The 21,106-nt window shown below is 48.7% G+C and overlaps 1 protein-coding gene across 1 annotated transcript in view; it reads left to right on the top strand.

Moving 5' to 3' along the window:
• The first annotated feature begins 5,018 nt into the window (after positions 1–5,018).
• Efnb2 (ephrin B2) overlaps positions 5,019–21,106 on the top strand; it is a 43,119-nt gene continuing 27,031 nt past the window's right edge. Inside the window, exon 1 of the mRNA XM_075986123.1 lies at positions 5,019–5,781. Coding sequence (XP_075842238.1) covers positions 5,651–5,781 — 131 coding nt within the window. The 5' untranslated portion in view covers positions 5,019–5,650. The remainder of the gene's footprint in view (positions 5,782–21,106) is intronic.

Here is a 21,106-nt window from a genome sequence, read left to right as displayed (position 1 = left end):
ATACGGTAAAGAAGAATGTTAGAATTTTAAGTAGGCATGAGGTTATGGCAAGGTTTTAGTAAACAAAATGCCTAGCACTCTAAATACACGTTTGCTTCTTTACCTGAATAGATTATAATACATAAGTTAGGTCAAATTATTTCAATTGAGATTCATTGTTCCTCGGTTGTGTATCCAGGGTTTGGAAGTGCTTGTCAAAAGCTGCTTCTGCTCTGCTAGTGTTGTAGGCGCTGTATCTAAAGAGGAGCCTGGGCCTCAAATACTTGATCAGCCTTTCCGTGCCTTTTATTCTGTCATTAGGTTTTCTTCTCCCAAGTGTGTGCTGCTGGAGACTCCTAGGTATTGAATTGTTCCTGTGCTTGGTAACTGCTGCTGTCCGCCAGGCTACAGGAAAGAGGATGTCATTGTTAATGATATGCACCCCACCTTTGACTGTGCTACAACAATGTAGTAAATTGTTTCTTCATTTTTTTCCACTGCTTTTGTGTACATATTATAAAAGCTAAGACTTTTCACAATCAATTATCAGTTCAAATGTTCCCTAATTTACTAAATATGCCTTTAATTCCCAGTTTTGTTTTCTTGAGTTATTTGAATTTTTTGATGCATTACAGAATTAACTATTGACTGTTTATTTTTACTATAGTAGTTAACATTTGTAGTTAATTGCCCTTAATATTGTGGAGTTTGCAGAATTCTTGACTGTATAAACTAAACCTTTAAATTAGCCTGGTGTGAGGACTCTTCAATGCTTCAAGTAGGGGAAGGGAACCTTAGGCAAGGACTATAGTTTCCCTTAGGATGCAGCAAATGAGCCTGTTGCTGTTCGGAATAACGATTTGGTCAATTAATTATAATGGTGTATGTTCCTGGCGTGCGAACGTGTGTGTGTGTGCACATGCCGGCCTGCGTGTGTGTGTGTGTGTGTGTGTGTGTGTGCGCGCGCACATGCCAGCCTGCCTGTGTGTGTGTGTGTGTGTGTGTGTGCACATGCCAGCCTGCCTGTGTGTGTGTGTGTGTGTGTGTGTGTGCGTGCGCGCGCGCGCACATGCCGGCCTGCCTGTGTGTGTGTCTGTGTGTGTGCGCACATGCCGGCTTGCCTGTGTGTGTGTGTGTGTGTGTGTGTGTGTGTGTGTGCGCGCGCACACATGCCGGCCTGCCTGTGTGTGTGTCTGTGTGTGTGCGCACATGCCGGCCTGCCTGTGTGTGTGTGTGCGCGCACATGCCGGCCTGCCTGTGTCTGTGTGTGTGTGCGCGCGCACATGCCGGCCTGCCTGTGTCTGTGTGTGTGTGCGCGCGCACATGCCGGCCTGCCTGTGTCTGTGTGTGCGCGTGCACATGCCGGCCTGCCTGTGTCCGTGTGTGCGCGTGCACATGCCGGCCTGCCTGTGTGTGTGTGGCCTCCTTTCCTAGATGAGTAGGATGCTCGGTTTGTCACTTAATGAACGTTTTCCATGCTGCTGTCGCTGGAGCCATGTGTGCACTTCACAGTCACCACCTGCTCCAGCGGACATGTGAATACTTGATCAAGTGTTGCTGAAGGGCAGAGACGGGGAGGGGGCATAGGTGTTCTCCCGCAGAAGATAGCTCATCTTTCCATTTGTTCGGCTGCTGTTCAACTGGTCTTTGGTTCCCTTGCATCTGTGACGTCTGTTGATGGTTTTAGAAGTGAGTTGTGAGGGAACCTGGCATGCTGATGTTGCTTGCCTTGGCTAATGCACAGCACCATGTTCTGTAGCTAGTCTCCACTTGCTTGGCATGATTGGGATGCTCTTCCTCTTGTGGGGTGTACAGTGAGGTTATGGTACTAGAGGAGGTGATTTGTGAACCAGCACCAGCTGGGCAGAGTACAGAGGATTCAAGGTATGATGACCACCTTCCCCCATTCTTTTTAAAACAAATACCAGTGTTTGTTTTCTGTATGTTAGAGTGCTCTGCAAATTAGAAACATATCTTTTATACTCCAGTCATTGTTGGATTGATACAGTTTGAAAAGAGCATTGTTCTTTCCCCAGTCCTCAGATCAGTAGTCGGAGGATGTGGGAATGATGGTGTTTTTTATACTTAAAAAAAAAAAAAAAACTTGAGTGAAATCAGTAAATTAAAGAGCAGTTGATGACAGCAGTTTGACACAGCAGGTTAAACACGGGTGAGGACCTGCCATGCTAGGAAGAGTCCTCACTGCACATGTGCTAGTGGCGTGGTTCTCCTTTCTTAGCCAATGGCCCTTCGCTTTGGTTAATTGACAGATGGGACTGGTTTGTCAGAGGTTCTCTTGGGCCTTTTGTGAGAAGGGCAGAAGGGTTTGTGAGCTCAAAGTAGAGGCTCCCTTCATTTTCTTGCTGCTGGTCCCAGTGAGTCCAGACTTGAAATTACAGTGACATTGGCTTTTTGTTCTTAACCAAATATCTGATCAGCTCACAGAGTAGAGACCTTGTGTAGAGTGAGCCCAGCTTTGTATGTCCACCGTAGCACCTGACACAGCTTGATTGATGAATCATCGATGGATGGGCCTCCAGACTGCTTAGTTCACTTTAGGAAACAGGATTTATTTCAGCATCTGCAGGTTGTGTTATTTCCTCTCCAAATCGAAGAGGCAATGATTAAGATCCTTCATTGTGGTCACGTTACAGAGCTGTCGGAAGACCAGACTGTTTAGCATTGGGTGTAAGGCCTAACTAAGGTATATTTTTGCTGGCTTATAGATTGGCCTTTCAGAAACTCAGTGTTGCTGCCTCCAAGAAATCATTTATATTCACTTTTATAATAGATTGTCTTACTGACTTGAGAAATTTCCTTAGCTACAGAAATTGGTAACTTCCTCTGCTGAAGTACTTGTCCTTTGGCATAGAGTCGTGTCCTGTTTTCAAAACAAACCCAGAATTTATTTGTAAAATGAGATTCCAGGCAGGGGAATTACACTGATTGGGATGGCCGTGCTTTACAATTTCCTTCTACAATTATCTTTTGTACATAACCCCATCACATTTTTTGTCCGGGATTATGATAGATGTACCAATAGATACGAATGGCTTGAGGTTACATTTTAATTTTCAAAATGACTGGGTAAACAGTTGAGAACCAGAATGTTAAGTTTGCAATTCCTGCCTTTGTGATCACAGGTGTCTGTCTGCTCACTGAAGGTAACCGGGGAAAGTCACACTAGGAATATTTGTGTGTGACTTTTTAAAAGTATATTTACATTGTTCTCAAGGTGAAAAGCTGGGTGTCAGTATCTGGCTAACTGAAAATGGTATTTTTGGAAGCTGGGATATTTTCAGACATTACAAATTTCCTTTCTTTAGTTTACCAGAGAGGATGTAAGGGGAGCTAAGAGGGCACAACTTAAATTTCATAACATACTGAAAATCCCTTCAAACCATGACTTAAAACGTTAACTTCACATTAGATTTCTATGAATTCCTTAAGTAGAATCTTCTAAAATAAGTATTTTTTTTCTTTTTCCTTTAAAGTCCAAATAGCCTTGCTGCCAATTTTCCAGGAATCATCATGAAGTTAAAAAACAATTATTCCCAGGGCTGGCTGGCTGTGTGCTGTGTGTGTGTTCTTTGCCTATCGGGAGTCCCTCGGTTCAGACTTCAGTACCTCACCCTCGGTCACAACTTTGCAGGCTTACATAAAAATAGTAATTACTAAAAAGGCTTTCTTAAAGCTGTGTTTGGGAGAATGAGCCCATTCCATAGTGAGTGTTCTAGTCTTTTGGTCTTAGATTTTAGTTTTTCCAAACCAACTCTGGTTACAGTACACATTAAATTAAACCTTGAAAGTCAGCACCTTTTAAAAAGTTCCGAGTTTGTTACCTAGAATGAAGAAGGGAGAGATGCTAGACAGTAACAAAGCCATGTTCCCTTTTAAATATTTAACCGGGAGGGAATTCTGTTCAATAGGTGTGAAGGCTGCCTGGTCCCGTTTGAAGAAATTCTGGTCTTGGCAGACAGCATTTAAGAGCACGTGCTTAATTTTTATCGCACGGTGGACTGTCCATGGGACTCTGCCTTTTGCCTACCGTGCTGTCCCTGCTGTGGGGCGCGTTAAGCAAGTGTTTTTGAGTTGGGAGTATTGCATCCATTCCTTAGATTTTGATCCGGTAGTGGGTAGGCGTGTTCTTAAATACAGAGGGGCAAAAGTGAGCGCTAGTGGGCGCTGTGGATCCGTGGAAGTCACCGACATCCAGGTTCTCAAACCCGGTCTTGGGCTAGCACGGCTCAAAGAACTGCTACCACTTCTGCTCTGACTGATAGTCGTTCGGGTCACCCCAAACTTTCCGGCCACTGTGGGGTCGAGGGGTCTCCCGGGACCTAGTGAAGGAAAACTTACTCAGACGTCAGCGGTGGAGTTTTGGGTGGCGGGAAGCGGGGAGCATCCAAGAGAGATGACCGGAAATGGGGAGCGGGCCAACGCAGAAGGCGCGGGACGCACGGAGTGGGGCGCGGGGTTGGGATGGGCGGCTGACGACTAGCACTGCCTAGCCGGTGGCCTAGAAGGTTCGCGCTGCCCCGCCACAGTCAGTTTGAACTTGTGTCGAGGCTGGCCGATCACTTGGTGCCTGAATCAGAGGAGGCCCTCAATTTGAGGCTTCGAAGGCATCCGCGAAGGGCCTCGGCGCGGCACCCGGGGGTAGCGCCGCTCGCAGGACCCTCGCTCTACCCAAGCTAGAGCAGTAAGACTCCCGACGCTCGTCAGCCCCGGCGGCTGCGGGCCAAGGCGACCCCGGGAGCGCGGGCACCAGTGGCTCTGAGGCGGCTGACCCTGCCCCCTGAGCCGCACGGGGCCACTTGTGCGCGGTCCTAGGCGCCCAGCGCTGCTCATCCCGGAGGCGGGGCTCACCTGTCAGCGGCGCCCCACCTCGCGGTGCCCGGGGTCGGGTGGGCGGCGGACGGACGGGCGTGCTGTCCAATCCGTGCGCACTCGCGGAGCAGCAGGCCAATGGGCTGCGTGCGACTGGGCGGGGCCCCGCGTTTATAGTGCTCTGACAGCGCGCTCGGCGCGCTGACTCTCCGCGGCGGGGACGGCGTTGCCGGTCGGATCGCGGAGCTGCGCGCATAGCGGGTCCCTGCGCCCTCCCCGCACACAAAGGCCCGCGCGCGTCCGGCGCCCGCGGGGGTCTCAGTGCCCTCCTGCCTGCTCGGCGGGCCTCGACCTGCGAGGATTCAGGAGGCTCCCTCTCTCTCCTCTCCTCTCTCTGCGCTCCGGAATATGGAACCGCGCCGACGCGGCGCCCACTTGCCCGGGCCGCTGCCCACTGCCCTGGATCTATAGTCAAGCGGCCCCTCTCAGGGAGCAGCACCCGCCACCCCACGCCGACTCGCCTCTCCGCTGCGGGCCTTTGTCCCAGCCCAGCGCCCCCGCCGCGCCCGCTCTCCGCGGCTGGCCCGGCACCCTGGAGCCGCACGGGAGCCGGCCGTCCCAGCTGCGTCCGGCGCGGCGCCCCGGAGCCCCGAGTCCGCCGAGCCGCCGCGCCCCGCGCGTTCGACCCCACCCCGCGCGCTGAGGGCCGCGCAGGGCAAGCGCACCTGGCCTCGGCGACTGCTGGAGCGGCGCGGCGCGTCCGCTCCGGAGGATTGGGGGTCGCGGCCCGTGGCCGGTCCCATCGCGACCCGGAGTGCGCAGAACTGGGAGCTGCTTGGCCATGGCCATGGCCCGGTCCAGGAGGGACTCGGTGTGGAAGTACTGTTGGGGACTTTTGATGGTTTTATGCAGAACTGCGATCTCCAGATCGATAGTTTTAGAGCCTATCTACTGGAATTCCTCGAACTCCAAGTAAGTGGTGTCCACGATCCCTTCCTCTTCCCCGACCCCCTGGCTGGTACCCGGGGGGACGCCGTATGGTCCGGGAGGGAGGAGGCCTCGGAGCCTGTTTCTAGAACCTGAGGCTCCTGTCCCCCTGCCCCCACCCCGTCACATTTCTCTAGGTGGGGACCGGTTGGACTAGCGAGCGCCGGCTCCAAGGGCCTCTTCCTGGGGCTCCAACCTCAAGTGCTCGAGGGTGCCCAAAGCCCTGGCGACTCGGGTGGCACGTCGGGAAAGGTGTCTGATGGCGCTACCCGACCCTCCCTTCTTTTTGGAGAACGGAGGATGTCGCCACTAAAGGGGCTACAGACGCGCAGCGACTGGCGGGCTCCGGAGCTAGGCAGAGATGCTGCGCTCTCGAGAAGCGCGGGAGCCACCGGCCGGGGCCTCGCGGGAAGGCGACAGAAATCGGGGGTCTGGGGCAGTGGAACGTCCCTTTGGGGAGGGGACCCTGAGCCCACAGAGTCTGGGAGCCGGCGTGGCTCGGAGTCTTCTTGCTAGCCGGAACGGGCGCGGGGTGCTCCGGCTCGGCCGGAGAACTCGGGCTGCCAGCCCTCCGCACGTCCGCCTCTCCCTTTGCGTCGGAACCGATGGCGTAGCCCCGGCGCGGTCCGGGTAGCTGGCTCAATTTTAACGACGTCTTTTGGAGAAACTCGGGTCCCTACCTAGTCAACGCTGCAGCCTTCGCATTTGGGGAGTCGGGAGTCCCTTGATCAGACTTGCTTTTTAGCAAAGCGCACTGCCGGAAGAAAACCAGGCCTGAGACTAACTTTCAGGTCTGGGCTCCCAGGGTGCGCTCGGGATTTAGAAAATACTAGCCATTCTTTCTTTGGTATGGTCCCGGTAACCGCACCTTAGTGCTGCCTATTACCTCATCTTCCAACTTAGGGCTAGAAAGTGCTGTGAGGGATTCTGGACTCAGCCCTGGAAGAGTGTGGAGACGCTGGCTGGCTCCTGGGAGGCAGACCTTTGAGATTAGAAGCAAAATCAATGGCCTAATTGGAGTTGAGCGTATGGATGGTGGCTGGCTTCAGAGTAGAGATGAACGAATTGATTTGGAAATTACGCCGTAAGCAAAGAATTGCATCTATTCTCTTAGATGCCAGTGGTAAATTTCGAATTCACCAACATAAGTGACCAAACACGTTCCCCTTCGAAAGGGCAAAAAAATTTTTACAGCTGTAAATGACCCGAAGCAGACATTTTTGCATGTTGCCAGGAGGCCCTTGTTTTAAAGTTACTGCCTGCCGTCTTTGGTGTAATCTGATCTGGTATAGAATTTTTTTGTTTTGGGTTTTTTTTTTAATGTAAGGTGTTGTATTTGCTCCCCTGGCGTGTCATCTTTGCAGCCACACGGGATCTACAGGCACCTACTGGTGCCGGAAGGCGCCTGGCTGGGTCCTGAGCGCCGTCGCCGCTCGGGCTGGGGCCCTGGTGGTGGCTGCTGCTGACGCTCGTTCGCAGTGCCTACAGAGGTCACCCTTCCCTGCCGAATGCTCGCTGTGGGCGCGCCCCTCCCCCTCCCCGGGCTGTCTGCCTCTCTCCACTTTGCCCTTTCACTCACAGGCTCTTGTCTTCTGCTCCCCCCCTTTCCTGGTCTGGATTTAATATTTATATTTCAAATTAAATATAGCTTAAAGAAACTCCCACGAAACCCTTCAGAGCAACAGAGAGACATAAGTATTTTTTTTTTTTATGTTCATAGTGACCACTCTACTTGGGTGTGCAGCAGGGAGAATTAGAAACGCTGACTTGTTTGGGGTGGCGGGGAGAGCAGAATTACGCGTGCCTAGCATGTGGAGAATCGTGTCTTCTGTTTGCTACGTATTAGAGAGGGAGTGATGACTACTTTGATCTTTAATAGTATAGTTTTTTTGAGCCACGGATGAAGAGAGGGTTGCTAAGGGCCTACATTTCCGAGGAGTAGGCCTCCCCGCCTGGCTGTCGGTGTGACTGCTCCCTGGCCTCCTCAGTAAAATGTCGTACAGTTTTCCCGAGGATGGCTCGAAGAAGCCTTTGGAAAGCATGTGGCTGAAAAGCTATCTGTGAGATCAGAAAGATCTCTTCCTGAGGACTACAAAAGAGCCTTTTAGTGTTTAGTGCCTGGGACTGCCTCCCTTGTTCACGTTTCCAGGGTAAAGTTTCTCTGGGTGAGATGTAGCAGGCAGGTCACCAGAGGCTTGCAAGTTCTACTTCCCTGTGCGGGAACTGTGGGACAAGTCCCTTGTCCTGAAACAGGCATCAGTAATTAGATTTGTTTCATTCAGGGGTCAGCCTTTTTAGCAGGTGGTCCACACAGGGAGCCTGTAGCAGCTGTGTGCGCAGGGCCCAGAAAATCCTTTGTAAACTGGGATCTCCATAACTACTTTAATCACATTGTCTGCCATCCCATCCCGGAGAGTTTATGTAATAATCAGAAGTTCTGTGTACTCAGAGATTAGTGGCTGCCCTGTTAGATTAGCCACATTGTATCTGTAGATGCTGGTACTGTTTAGGTCATTTCTCAATTATTTTTAAGTTCTGGAAAGAACAGCAAAGCAAATCATTTCTAATTAACACTTCAGTAGAACCCCTCTCTCCGCCATAGTGTTTTTGCCAAAATAAAGTGATGCTGGTTTTTTTTTTTTTTTGGTTGTGGCCACTTGTTTTGATGAACAGTAGTTTCACTTTAGGATTAATAATGCTACACTGGCTTAGTATTTGAGGATAAATTACACCTTCGAAAATTTCATTCTAGTATTAATTTATGTCTGGAGGTTTTATTTTGTAAGTATTACATACTAGTTACTTTACAAAGCGTTGTGCTTTTCCCATGTAGTTTTTCCCCCATATAACGCTGAATTCCTGAAATTGATTGGCTTGATACAAAAGAATGGCTGGATAATAACCAGATAACCTGAAACACACTGGCCTACCCCCCCCCCAGGTCAGACCCTGGATAAATACGGGCCTGTCAAATTGATAAACTAAACTACAATGGCTAGAACTGTTTAAAAAGCTGTTCAATAAGACATATGCACCAGCCTACCTGCTATTGTGTCTGGAATTCTTATTTTTGTAGAAAAATAAATGCCGACCCAGCCGTGAACGATTATCACCTTGAACGGTACCTCCACTCCACCATTTGCCTTGGTTAATCTTGTCGTTGTCGGTTTTAACAGAGAGAGAGGAGCAGGGAGCCCTGGAGTGGGCTACTGTCTCCTCCACGTTCCTCACATTTTGTCAGGATAATAAACTGTAGGTAGTGGGTTTCCTGTTCCACAGCTGCCAGTCAGGACACAAAGACTAACCTGGCGGCCTCTTCAGATGAGGGTCTGAGTGTCCCAGGACTGCACTTCTTAACCTCAGCAATCACAGCTTCCAGCTCCAGAAAAGAGGGCCAAGGTTAGGATGATTTACTGGGCACTTGGTTCTAAACCCTTCACAAAGCTTAGCTGTTGACACTTGTCCTACCAATGCAAAGAAATGCAAATGACCCCCGCATTCCACTACGTCCAGATTTGGTTGCTGGAGTTTGAAGACAGGTGAATTAGCCACCCCCAGGGACTACCTAGAAACCACATGTTGGAATGGTTTCCCTAGTCTGCTGGAGAACTGGTGGGTTTAATTAGCTTTCCTAGACCCTCTTCGCACTTACTAAAATGAATCCTGTTGGTGGGTCCACATGATAATCTCCTTCAACCAGCGTGGGCACCAGAGTCACTAAATCCTTCCTGTCTAACTGTCAGCGAAACATTCCGGGTTGCTCCCAGGAACTTAATGTGTCACCTAACTTGGATCCAAATTTCAGAGTACTTTCACGGAATGGGAGACTATTTCCCCATCCCTGCTTGACTTCAGGGCAGCGTCACAGAAGTGGGAGTGGCAGAGAACAGGAAATATAGGATGTAGACCCTGAGAAGAGATTCATTTTAAAGAACATTATTTCCTGACATTCCAGTGAAAACTTTATTCTTCAAATATCTAATTACAAACTGGACACTAAGACGCCTCCTTCCCCAAAAGATGATGAAACTGTCTCTGCCTGCCTTTGCTGCCTACATGAAGAACCTGTTTTTCAGGTCACTTAAACATCTGCATAGATTTGCTTGTGAGATCACCCTTTGTTAAAGAGAAGTGTTGGGCTATTTGAAATATTTTGATTAAAATATGCAGATTCTGTGGAACTGAGCTTCTAGAGAGGGGTTAGCTTTCTCTAGGTAGGACCCCTCCCCCATTAAAGGGGAGGATTAGAAGGGGGCCCGGTGAGGAATAAGAACAGCCGAAAAGGAAGGATAGCAAATGAGACGTGTTCCGAACAGCTTGGAAAAACTCCTGTGGTTTCATTGTCTCCATAAAGCCGAAGAATACAAAAGCAAGCAGTCAGCCCTTCCCGTGATGGGAGACGTAAACCGTTGACACGGCTCCCCTGTTTAACTTGTTTAATTCTCATTTTAAATTCAGCACTATACCAGCCGTGTGAACTCTGAAGATTTCTTTAGTAATCCATTTTGTAGTTCGGAATCAAAAACAAAGTGAAAGGGTCTGACACAATTTGCTTTTATTTTTAGGCAAATCAACCCTGGTCATAGTTAATAAGGGGATTACAACCCAGACTACGTCTTTACAGATGTAAAGTAAATCAAGGGTAGAGCATAAAGAAACTGATCCCTTTTGATTGAAGTACGGTAGAAAAGGCATAGAGAAGCTGGCAGCAGTAATCTGATTGTATGGCAATAAAACCACCATTTTCTGTCTTTCAGATAAAAAAAATGTGGTAAATCCATGCAGTTCATAAGATGTAAAGGCAGATAAAGGGGAAGCCTTGGCAACGTATAGATTAGCTTGATGTTAGAAATGACACGTCCCTGAAAAGGGTGTGGGGCGAAGGCCTTGCTTCAGGCTGTTGGGTATTGTGTGAGAGCCAGGCAGACTTGGGAACTCGGATTAAGAACCATGAAAGCACTACTTGTGGTCTTGGGGTGGTTGGAGCCGCGAAGGAAAGCGGTACAGTTCGTGCTCATTGGTGGAAGATAATATGGCCAAGGTAGCTTTCATCGACGGCCTTTTTTATAGACCGGGATGGAGGCTGATTAAAACTCAACAGCTCGCCGCACTCCTTAGGGCTTGGAAGCTTTTCCTGCTTAACTCTTGGCCTGACAGAGGCAGCCATTCTGTAGGATTAACTACCCTACACCGCCTTAGCCTTCATCTGCTTGGACTTGGGGCAGAGACCTGCTGGGCAGCAAGGGAGACCAGAGGGAGATAGGTAGGGCCTGAATTATCTGAAAAGAAAACAGAGGCCTTTTGATTTCTGGTTTCCTCCAGGGCCCTTTGCGCGGCCCCTCTGCCTAAGAAGAGGCAAAGGAAAGCTTGGCCCTTACCTGGGGCCGCTAGCTCTTCTGTGATGTTGGTCTTTCCTTCCCTGGGGAAATTTAAGAAAAACCAAAAACAGGTGACAATATTGAAAAGGGAGGAAATTTAGTTTAATTCAAATAAGCCATCCAATAATACCTCAATACCGGTGAATTTAGAGACTCCTGGCTTTCCCGACTACTGTGATTGGTCATCTTCGAGTTAGATGGGATAGGCTTCCTGGTGGAGGTTTCGGGGCTCTAAAATGGTGGTGCTGACACACAATAAAGGCAAACATTAAACTCTTGGCGTTGTTGACTGGCACCAGCCCAACCCCCCACCCCCTGCCCCCACTCCTGCGTGAGAGAGCTGGACCTTCCATTTCAGCCATTAAACAAAGTGAACCATTGACTGCTTGCTGGGTTGGGTGCCGAGTGATACCCACAATTGGTTTAAGCAACCAGAAAGGAAATATTTGGTTTATTATTGTCTTTTGGCCTTTAAGGCAAGTCTGACCCTTTCTTCAGGACAAGGGGTTTTCTTCTTCATCGAGTGGGACTTGGTTGTGAACTTACACATGGGGTCTGGGAGCTGTTTTATAGGAGCGTTTCCAGACTCTACCACTTCCTTGCTAAACCTTAGGTATTCTCTTTAGACCCATGCTGTAGACTTTCTTCCTAGTGCTCATGCTGGATCATAGTTTGGGGCTGCAGATAAGTTGCTTCTGTGGTCTGTTTTTGTTTTTTCCCTCACCACCGTTAGAATGAGGATAGACGTGACGGTTGCACACCCTTCCCCTGCCCAAACACCTGCCACTTTGTGCCTTCCTTCCCATCTTCATTCTGAATCTATACCAAAATATCCATTTCGCTTGTCGAGATTCATCAAAGAGGAGGGATGCTCTCTCATTTACAAGCCGGTCACATCCTGGCACCTTTCATTCTCCATTTGACAATGATTGCTAATGGCCCATTCAGCTAAAGTATTTGCTTGTTAACTGGGAACAGGGAATGATAAATGTCCAGCAAGCTTGCCGCCTCCTTCGGCTTTTCACACACAGACTGGCGCATATTTATGGCAGGCACAATGACAAAAGGAGGAGCCGGATCGCCTTGGCCTCGGCTTTCCGTTAGGAACAGGGTTAAAGTGATTAAAGAGCTATAGAGAGAGCCCTGCCTGTGTTTACTGCCGTCCAGGACTGAGCTCTTCTTCCCTGCTCAAACCCTCCCTTCTACGCAGCTTATCTGTGGGATGTATTCTAGAAATACCCTCTAAGGATGGAGGGCCGAGGAAAAAGAGTGAGGAGCTGGCAATGGGTTCCCAGCATTCCTAAGGCAGCAGCATTCCAAGTAGACCTGCTTCTGGGATTTCCACATGGAATCAGCAGTGGCTCATTCAAATAGGGCTTTTCCATAGACCAATTCCAATACGTCGTTCTAGAGCAGAGCATCCTGGGACTGTGATACATTCTTGCTGACTTCAAATGTTAAAACCATAGTAGGAAAAGGATCTCTTAAAGAATGCAGGTTCTTTCTGCCCAGAGGAATTCTCTAAAACAGAACAGGAAGGGCAACTGTGTTCTAGTGAAGAAGGGAGACTTCATAGCTTCCCTCTTCCACAGTGGGAGTGGGAACTCCCCTGGGGAGCTTTTTCCAAAGGCTATGGACAGGCCACAGGTGAGCTCCTGTATAGATTCTATACAGGATGATTAAACAATCCAGTTCCTTTGTAAATCCAGTTGTGTCTAATTTAAATTGCAGTATTTATAGCTCCTCTCTAGTACTGAAGTCCCTATCGCCACCCAGACATTCACCTGTGCTCTTTGTGAATGCTCATCTTGGGCCTCCCTAGAATACGCATGAATGCTGTTCCTAGGTTCAGTGTATCTGTGTTGGAAGGGAGTGATTTTGCTTAGGTCTCATCTTGACTGAGGTATGTGGATTGTTGGGCACAGCTTGCTTCTTCATGTTTGCCTGGCTGTTTCCTTACCTATGTGTGCTTCATGGGGTTTCTGTCCTTCAAAGGCAGAGATGTCATTGAGATGACCTCTTCCATCCACTGAAGGGGTAGCAGATCAGCCTGAGGCACAGCATGGTTGGGCACCACCTGACAAAACCCCTTCAGTCCTTGCTTCCCCCTCCCCCACCGGGCTACCTTACTGTGTCCTCAGAAAACTCATCCTCAGTTACAATTGCCTACAGGAAACAGATCATTGGGAAAGACCCTAGGTGCATTCCCTTCTGTATGATGGAGATATCTGTCTAGTTTTCCTTTGCAACCCTACAGGCCTGGCAGTTAACTCTAGGTCTCTAGGTGCAGGGCTGCTTCCAGGCATGCCCAGAATCCCAGGTCTCTAGGTGCAGGGCCACTTCCAGGCATTCTCAGCTGTTTGCCACCTGCCTTATGGGCAAAACAAGGCTTGAACACTGCCTTCTTTCTCCCAACAGTTCCCTCACTTCTGACTCTTGTGGGCATCCAGTATTTGTGGGACGTGTAGGCACAACCCAGATTAATGCTGTTGGCTGCCCGGGTTCTATCGCTTGTTGTCAGAGATCCAAGATCTACCCTCCCGACCCAAGGCTCATGAACTGAAGGGTCCCAAAGTCACTTGCTGCTCTTATCACTTGCTGTCAGAGATCCAAGATCTACCCTCATGAACTGAAGGGTCCCAAAGTCACCTGCTGCGATTGTGAAGACTGCCTTCCGAACCCACCCCAAAGTTTCTGATTCCTGGAGGCTGAGGTGGGGCTGGGAGATACACACTTTGGCAAGCTCCCAAGATGTCACCAGCTAGCTGCTGGTGGAAACCATTCTTGGAGAACTGTGACCATGAGTCAGCCTCTTGTGGAATAGAATTTAGCAGTCTAACTACTTTCTAAGGCTGCTTAGGGCCCTGGAGGAAATCTGGCCTTTACCCTGGCCCCTTTGTTTCTTTTAGAGATCACAAGGTCCTAAGAAAACTGGCTGTTGCAACTTGATTAATTCGTTCAGTAAATGTTTAGTAATGGCCAAGCCCATTGCTAAGAGAAGTAAGTCAAGGTAGAAAAACCTCTTTCCTTGAGATTTCCATGCCAAGTAGAACCTGGAACATTCCGTGCTGGGATGCCATGGCATTGTATGTAGAGGGAAAGGACAGAAGATGGCCAGTCCTGGGTGGGCATGCCGTCCAGGTGAGAAGAAACTTGAGTTTTCAAAGAAAGTAGTTTCTCTGAGCAAAGTCATGGTGGATTGCTGAGATACAGACGTACACAAGCCAGAAGAGTCAGTCTTATTTCAGCCGAGGGTGATGTCTATAAAGTGTTCTGTGCCTCTGAATGGCCATGGCACAAAGTCAAACCCTAGAGTGGAACAAACGGACCCTCTGAGATGACACCCCATTGATTTCAGCAGCCTTTGCGATGCGGGGGTTACCAGTACCCATTGTTTTGAAAGCGAGTGTCATCATGGTCAGGTCAGGCCATTGATTTCACAAGGACGGTGGCTTGGTTTGGTCAGGAGCACAGGCTTTGGAGTTCACCTGTGTGAGCCAGTCTCTGCTTAGCCGTTTACTAGCTGTGCAATTTGGAACAGCACCCTCCATGTCGCTCCTTTGTCCAGCTTTAAATTAGAGACAATCACGTAGTAGTCCTGGGTGAGAAAGCAATAAAACGGGCGGCCAGGATTAAATGCATTTAAAGGCCGAGCTCTGAGCTCGGCACAACAAACCAGTAAATGTCAGCCGTTAATAAAATTCATTGGATATCTACTGTGCCCATAGAAAGAAAAACAATGAAATCACGTTGTTAAAGACTAACACTAATATCTCAAGCTCTCTGATGTTATTTTGTTTTGCTTGCTTGTCATTCCTACCTATATAAGACTCTCTGGCCCACGAAGCACCTTTTAATCCACCCCATCTACCGTAAGCCTAGACCTTCTTCCTTTGCCTACCCATAGCAGGGCTTTCTTAGAACACAGATGTGTGAACAAGTTCTGGACATTCTTGTTGAATGGTCCAGCTGTGCACTATGGGTAGGTACTTTGGCCAGACCCATTCTGTGTACCCTAGTAAAAGATGTTTGTCCTTGAGTGGATCCGTGAATACACCTGGGGTTCAGGGACGGGCAGTATGGTGGTTTTTGCATGTGGAACCCTCACTTCCTGTTGGACCCTGTATTATGTAAGGACAGCAGTTGTATACAGCACCTCCCCACTTACCAGCTGCTGCTCCAACTGCTGGATACATATTTGTTAAACCTTCTTTCTCTACTTTATGTATTTTTATCTTGTGTGCATTGGTGTTTTGCCTGCGTGTACGTCTGTGTGAGAGCATCCGATCTTGGAGTTACAGACGGTTGTGAGCTGCCATGTGGGTGCTGGGAATTGAACCCCGGTCCTCTAGAAGAGCAGTCAGTGCTCTTAACTGCTGAGCCAGTTCTCCAGCACCCCCCCCCCGCCAACATTAAATCTTTTTGCAGCCACCGTGGGAATATTTTTATTATCCTCTTAGTACTAGTGGAGAAATTGGGCCAAATTGGTTAACTGAGTTACCCAAGGTCTTGGAAGCTTAAATGTAGATTTTTGAAGTGAGGTGTTATGGTTTTACTGTCTGGCTGTCTGATTCTCTGCCCCATTTTTTTGATGCTGTCACGAGAAGAGATTGTGAGTGAGTTAAGTGTGTATTTCCTCAGATCAGTCCACACCAGGTAGAGAAAAGAGAAGTGTTGAAGGTTGGCACAGTGGAAGATCATACGTTAAGCAACTCTCCTTCCAAGGCATCCTTTGAACCTCAGATCTGACAAGGTCATACTCACTGGAAGCAGAGTCATCATCGGGCCGTCTGAAGGATGACTAGGCAGGTTTTTTTTTTTTTATAGTATAATACCAATGTATTTACTGTGTGGGACTCCTTTGACTATCAACATTTTCCTTTTAAGAATTTAAGTGACTGGTCAATTCCCCCCAGGAGAAAGCCAGGCTTCCAGAGTCACCTCCAGTTTGCTGCTGAGTGTGTGTCAAGCTAAGGAGATAGTATGACATCTTTTTTAGAGTCTAGTCACAATTAAATGCCATTTTATTTTGGATTTTGGGAACTGTGCCAGCCTCTAGCTTGTCAGAGCTGAGAAGACTCAAATCAAGTCCAGGCCCATTTCTACAGCAAACAGGGAGTCTGGCTTCTTGCCTGTGGATTCATTCAGTTCAGCCCATCTGGCTTTTGATGTTCTGCAAGTTTGGAGCAGTTTGCTTAAGGAAGCCCAGGCGGTGAATATCGGTAGGCCTGGGGTTCTCCGGACTGTGGCGCATCTGGATTTTATCCTCTCTACTCCCGCATCTGCCTACCTGCAGGACAGACAGACTCCCAGAGAAGGCAATGGGGTCGTCATCTCTCTTGGAACTGAGATTTTGAAAGCACCACAGCATGGCATCCTCTCAGCTCTTCCCTGCATGGCTCTCTCCCTGGTTCAGCGTCAGCCTGCTGGAGGAGCTGTGAGGCCCTCACTCCGAACTGTTCTGTGGTTTAAGCCAGGGGAGAGAGACACAGCAGGGCACCATTCGTTCTTGTTGCCATCCTGTGACGCGGTTCTGGGTGATGTGGATCAATCAGGAGCCAAGCCCACTCCTCATTTCTGATGGTGTCAGTTTTGTTACCCGCTGGGCTTCACTTTTACCTCTTATTCCCTTGTTCCACTGGCAGCCACAGAAGGAAGATAGCTTCTACCACACCCACCACGGGGACCTGTGCCTGACCCCTCCCCTGGAGCCTGGGAAGGAGGAAGTGCTTGGGAAGCTGCCTTTTAGGGCCTTGTAAAGCCATTGCACACAGCCTTGTAAACTGTTTGCTGAGCTCATTAAGCTTGCCTGTCAAGGAGACTCCCTGCTAGACCCAGAGAGCTGAATGTCATGGTCCCTTCTGTCTATTGTGGACTTACTCCTACTTCCATTCCAGAAGCCCCTCCCCCCGTTAGAGTGTAACTCTGTGCTGGGGGGGGGGGGGTGTCAGGCATGTGGTGTGGGAATGGGGTTCTGTTTGTTGGACAACTCCCCGAAGGGAAAGGCAGAACACTTTGAAATGAGGAAAGAAATGCATGGTGGCGGTGGGGATGAAGGGGATGGCGGGCTGAAGGGACTTCTCCTGGATGCCTTCTCTTGGGGTGTGGAGGAGGCAGGACCACTCACTCACTCCTGCTTAAATTTACATGTGGTCTTCATCCCTGCAGCTTCACGCCTCAGGTAAATGAACAAATGGCCCTGAAACAGCAGAGAACTTGCTGGAGGTGCCCTTTGGACCCTTTCTCTGTGAGAGCCATCCCTCTCTCTAGGGCCTGGCCCTATAAATAGCGTGGGTTCCACCTTCCTTTATAGACTCTTGCTCACAGCACGGCTGGGAACATGACCGTACAGGTGCTAACAAATTGCAGTTGGGAAAGAAGGCCGCAGTGTCTCTTGTCACTGGGGTTAGGAAACCCGGTTTCAATCAGGGAGCCTGCCTGGTCGGCTTGCCAGCAGGGCCGTCTGGCATGCCCCATCGCCCTTCCTGCTCGCTCACTGCACACCCCCAGTGCTGCAGCTTCACGCTCCAGTCTTTGGGTCTTGCCTCGGCTGGCCACAGAATCTGTGTTGACTTTTTTCTTTTTCTAATTGAAGGACAGGGTAGAATGGGCAGAGAATGTTCTTCGGTCAATTACATAAATGAAGACCTAGTTTTGTTCTTAATTCCATAGCAGATTTAAATAGTGCTTGTTAACTTGTGAAAAAATAAAAACAACAAAACAACTCTGGTGTCTGCGTCACACAGCTGAAATCTGACTTGGGGGTGGTAAATAGAAAATACATTTTCAACCTTAGCCTGTGACAGGTGTGGGCCCTTTTGTGAAGTGAAGGTGTTGAGACAGTAAAAACAATTACATGGATAGAATTGAAGGAAATACCTGGGCTATTTTCTCTGGAGGAGGAGAAAGCTGTTCTCAGAATACTATCTTTGAGCATTTCAAAATGAAATCTACTTTAGTTACCAGTGGTGTTTTTTTTTTTAAAGCATCGTATCTCAAACAAACAAAAAACAAGACTTAACATCAAAGGCGTCTGTTTTCATGCAGTTGTACAGCAATGTAAGCTGTGAAATTTAATGTTCTTTTGACTCGTTGGTAATTGTAGGAAGGCAGAGGAAAATGATAAGTCTGGAGAAATGTATCCCCTGTGATGTGACTGTAGAACGCAAGCTGGGGCCGTGAGGCCAGAGGCCCTCTGCCATCATGGTGGGGCTTGCTGGGCAGAGTACTCTCTAGGCTGTAGATCAGGCCCTTCCTTTGGTGCCCAGGTCAGCTCCTCACCTGGTGGAGTTGCTGAACTGGTTCCTGGGGCTGTATGCTCTCCAGGAGCTTGGATTTCTGCTCTTCTCATCTTTCTCTTGAAAAGGTTTGGCTTGTGGTTGGTGTGAAGTTTGAAACGCACACCCCCCTCCTCGCTGTCTCGCATTGAGAACGCTTTAATGGTCCCCGATTGTACAGCCTGCTTTTAGGCCCCTTTTCTTATCCTTGAATAAATCAGGTTCAGGTTGCACAGAGTATTTGTGTTAGAGAAGCCGAAAGAAAGGGGCACCTGTGAAAACAGGCCACTGTTCCAACACACATACACACTTGAATTAAAGCAGAAAACGTCAGTTAGAGCCTCCAATTACTCCTTACTTCTTGGAGGTTGGAAGCCACCGAGAAGACAGTGGTGTGCTTGCTGGAAGTTTCAGGCTAATTACTTGTTACTCTAAGCATGGTATCTGGTAACCTAGTTCTGTGTGAACCTGACACCCTATAGCTGCTACACCCCACTATTTCTCTGGTTTCAGAATAAGTCTGTGTAGAAACTTGTTCTGATGCTGAAGCGCCAAAGGGGGCAGTGCAGCGCCATTCCCTAAAAGGGGGGGAAAGTGTTTCCCAAGTATTTCTTCTGGAAGCTTTTGCCTTGTCTGTCCTGGGTGCTACCCTTTTCCTTATTCATTTCCTAACAGACACTCCTGGGGGGGGGCACTCACTCCTAGAGCAGCTGATGATGCTCCTACAGTACTCTAGCAGTAAATGGAGGTAACCCGAGACTGCGTGTTCTGCCTGTTTATATGAAGTTCACGCACCCATGGTGCAAAGCCTTTCTTGGTGGAGCATTCCTACTCCCATTGCATAGAACATTCCAGAAAGGAATCTTCACTAGATGTGTGACGCTAGTCTTGCTGCCTACAGACATCCGAGGCACTGCAGAGGTGAGGGCCAGAGAGGGACTGGCCTGATCCCGAGGGTCCACACGCAGTGGAGGATAAATCAACTCATACACTGAGGTTCCCTCTTCCCGGTGGACTTCACCACTGAGTCAAAGTAACAATATAAGCATTTGAGGGAGAAAACTATGTTTCCCAAAATGTTGCAAGTTTCAAGTATCCTTGATTTATAATACTGATTCAGGAACATTCTAGTGTCTTAATGTCATCCTTCTAAGATGACCAAGTTTGTAAACCTCAGTCCTTAAAAATGTCAGCCCACTCCCTGATCTGCTCAGTGTTGAAATCTAATTCTAATGATCTTACTTTTCATTTGTTTGGATAAATATCTGTTCTACATCTGTAGACTGGAGGGCTGCTGACTGCGTAGACCGCCCTGTGCGTTCTAAGGCACCGCATCAGAAAATTAAAATACCTGTAAGCCTTCAACATTTAAAATGCTTTCAAACTTAAAGCTATGAAAGCTAGTTCAAAAAGCTAGGTCAGGTTTTTGTGTTTGTTTATTGTTAACTTTTGGAGTCCGGGGGTTGAACTTAGCTACGCAGGTGACAGGCAGGCGCTCTGACACTATCTCCTCACTTCTTTCTCTGCATATATTTTGAGGCATGATCTCACTGAGCTGCCCAGCCTGGCCCTGAAGTCACTCTCTAGTGTATAGTGCCGCAGGCCTCAGGACGGTGTCCCTTTTGCCCTAGCTCCTAAGTAACTGGGGTTATAGATCTGTGCCTCCAGACCCAGGGAGCTTTGAAGCTGTATGTTAAAAAGTAATGTCCAACATGCTTCACAGAAATCGCTGCTTACTAAAGAGAACTTTGAAACCCACAGACAGCTAGAAATCACCGTAGCCCCAAACAGTCACTGGTGACCCCCCCCCTCTGTGTAAATCGGTCTCTGTGGTCAGCTCAGTCCAATCCACATGTTTTCACAGATGTTAGCTATTTCCAGCGTGAGTAACTCATCCGTGTGCAGCGGTCATACACAGTCCTGGGTTGCCTAACAGTGGGGCATCTTCAGAGAATGTGTCCTTAGGTGGGTCTGATCTCTGCGAACAGCTCAGTCTTCACACACCCAGACGAAGATAGTTGTGGCATGAACCTTACAGGACCACCTTTCTCTGTGGTGGACCGAAATGATATCGTGAAGGGTATAATTGCACTTGATGTCATTTTAAATGAAAGGAAGGTTAGGATTTGTAGTAGGATGTGCTGTCTCCTTCCCACCCTCCCCTTCAGTTTTCTGTGGCTGCATCATCTTCTCGGTGAGTTCTGGGGCCATACATCATGGATGCTTCGTACCTGACCTAATGGTGCAGAAATAGGAAACAGTTAAATCGATTTTTCTGTGCGAATTGTGTTAGGTAGCAGCTGACATTTTGTCATTAGAAGCTATTGCTCAGCATTTCTGAGACGGGCTGCCCTTGAGTCTGGGAGGTGCTCTACCTGGCCCAGTTCACCAGACATGGAAGCTGGTCACTCCAACGTGTTATTGACTTCACCTGTGCAGCCAGAGACAGCATTAGCATTGAGTAGCTGTGTGGTCATTCCTAATCTAGCCTTTGCGTTTTGCCCGCCATGAGGAAAACACATATGAAGTCGTGAGGTGTCTGCACTGAGGTCTTGTGAGAGACAGGTGTTGGAGGGGAATGTTGGGTCCACCGCACAGTCACCCCCAAAGTATCTCATCTCCCATGGCACAGGATATAAGGTCAGAAGTGGATCT

This window comes from Microtus pennsylvanicus, chromosome 9 (genome assembly GCF_037038515.1).
Source record: "Microtus pennsylvanicus isolate mMicPen1 chromosome 9, mMicPen1.hap1, whole genome shotgun sequence".
NCBI classification, from domain to species: Eukaryota; Metazoa; Chordata; class Mammalia; order Rodentia; family Cricetidae; genus Microtus; species Microtus pennsylvanicus.
Note: the sequence above shows the minus strand (reverse complement) of the source record. Positions and strands in the feature narration are given on the sequence as shown.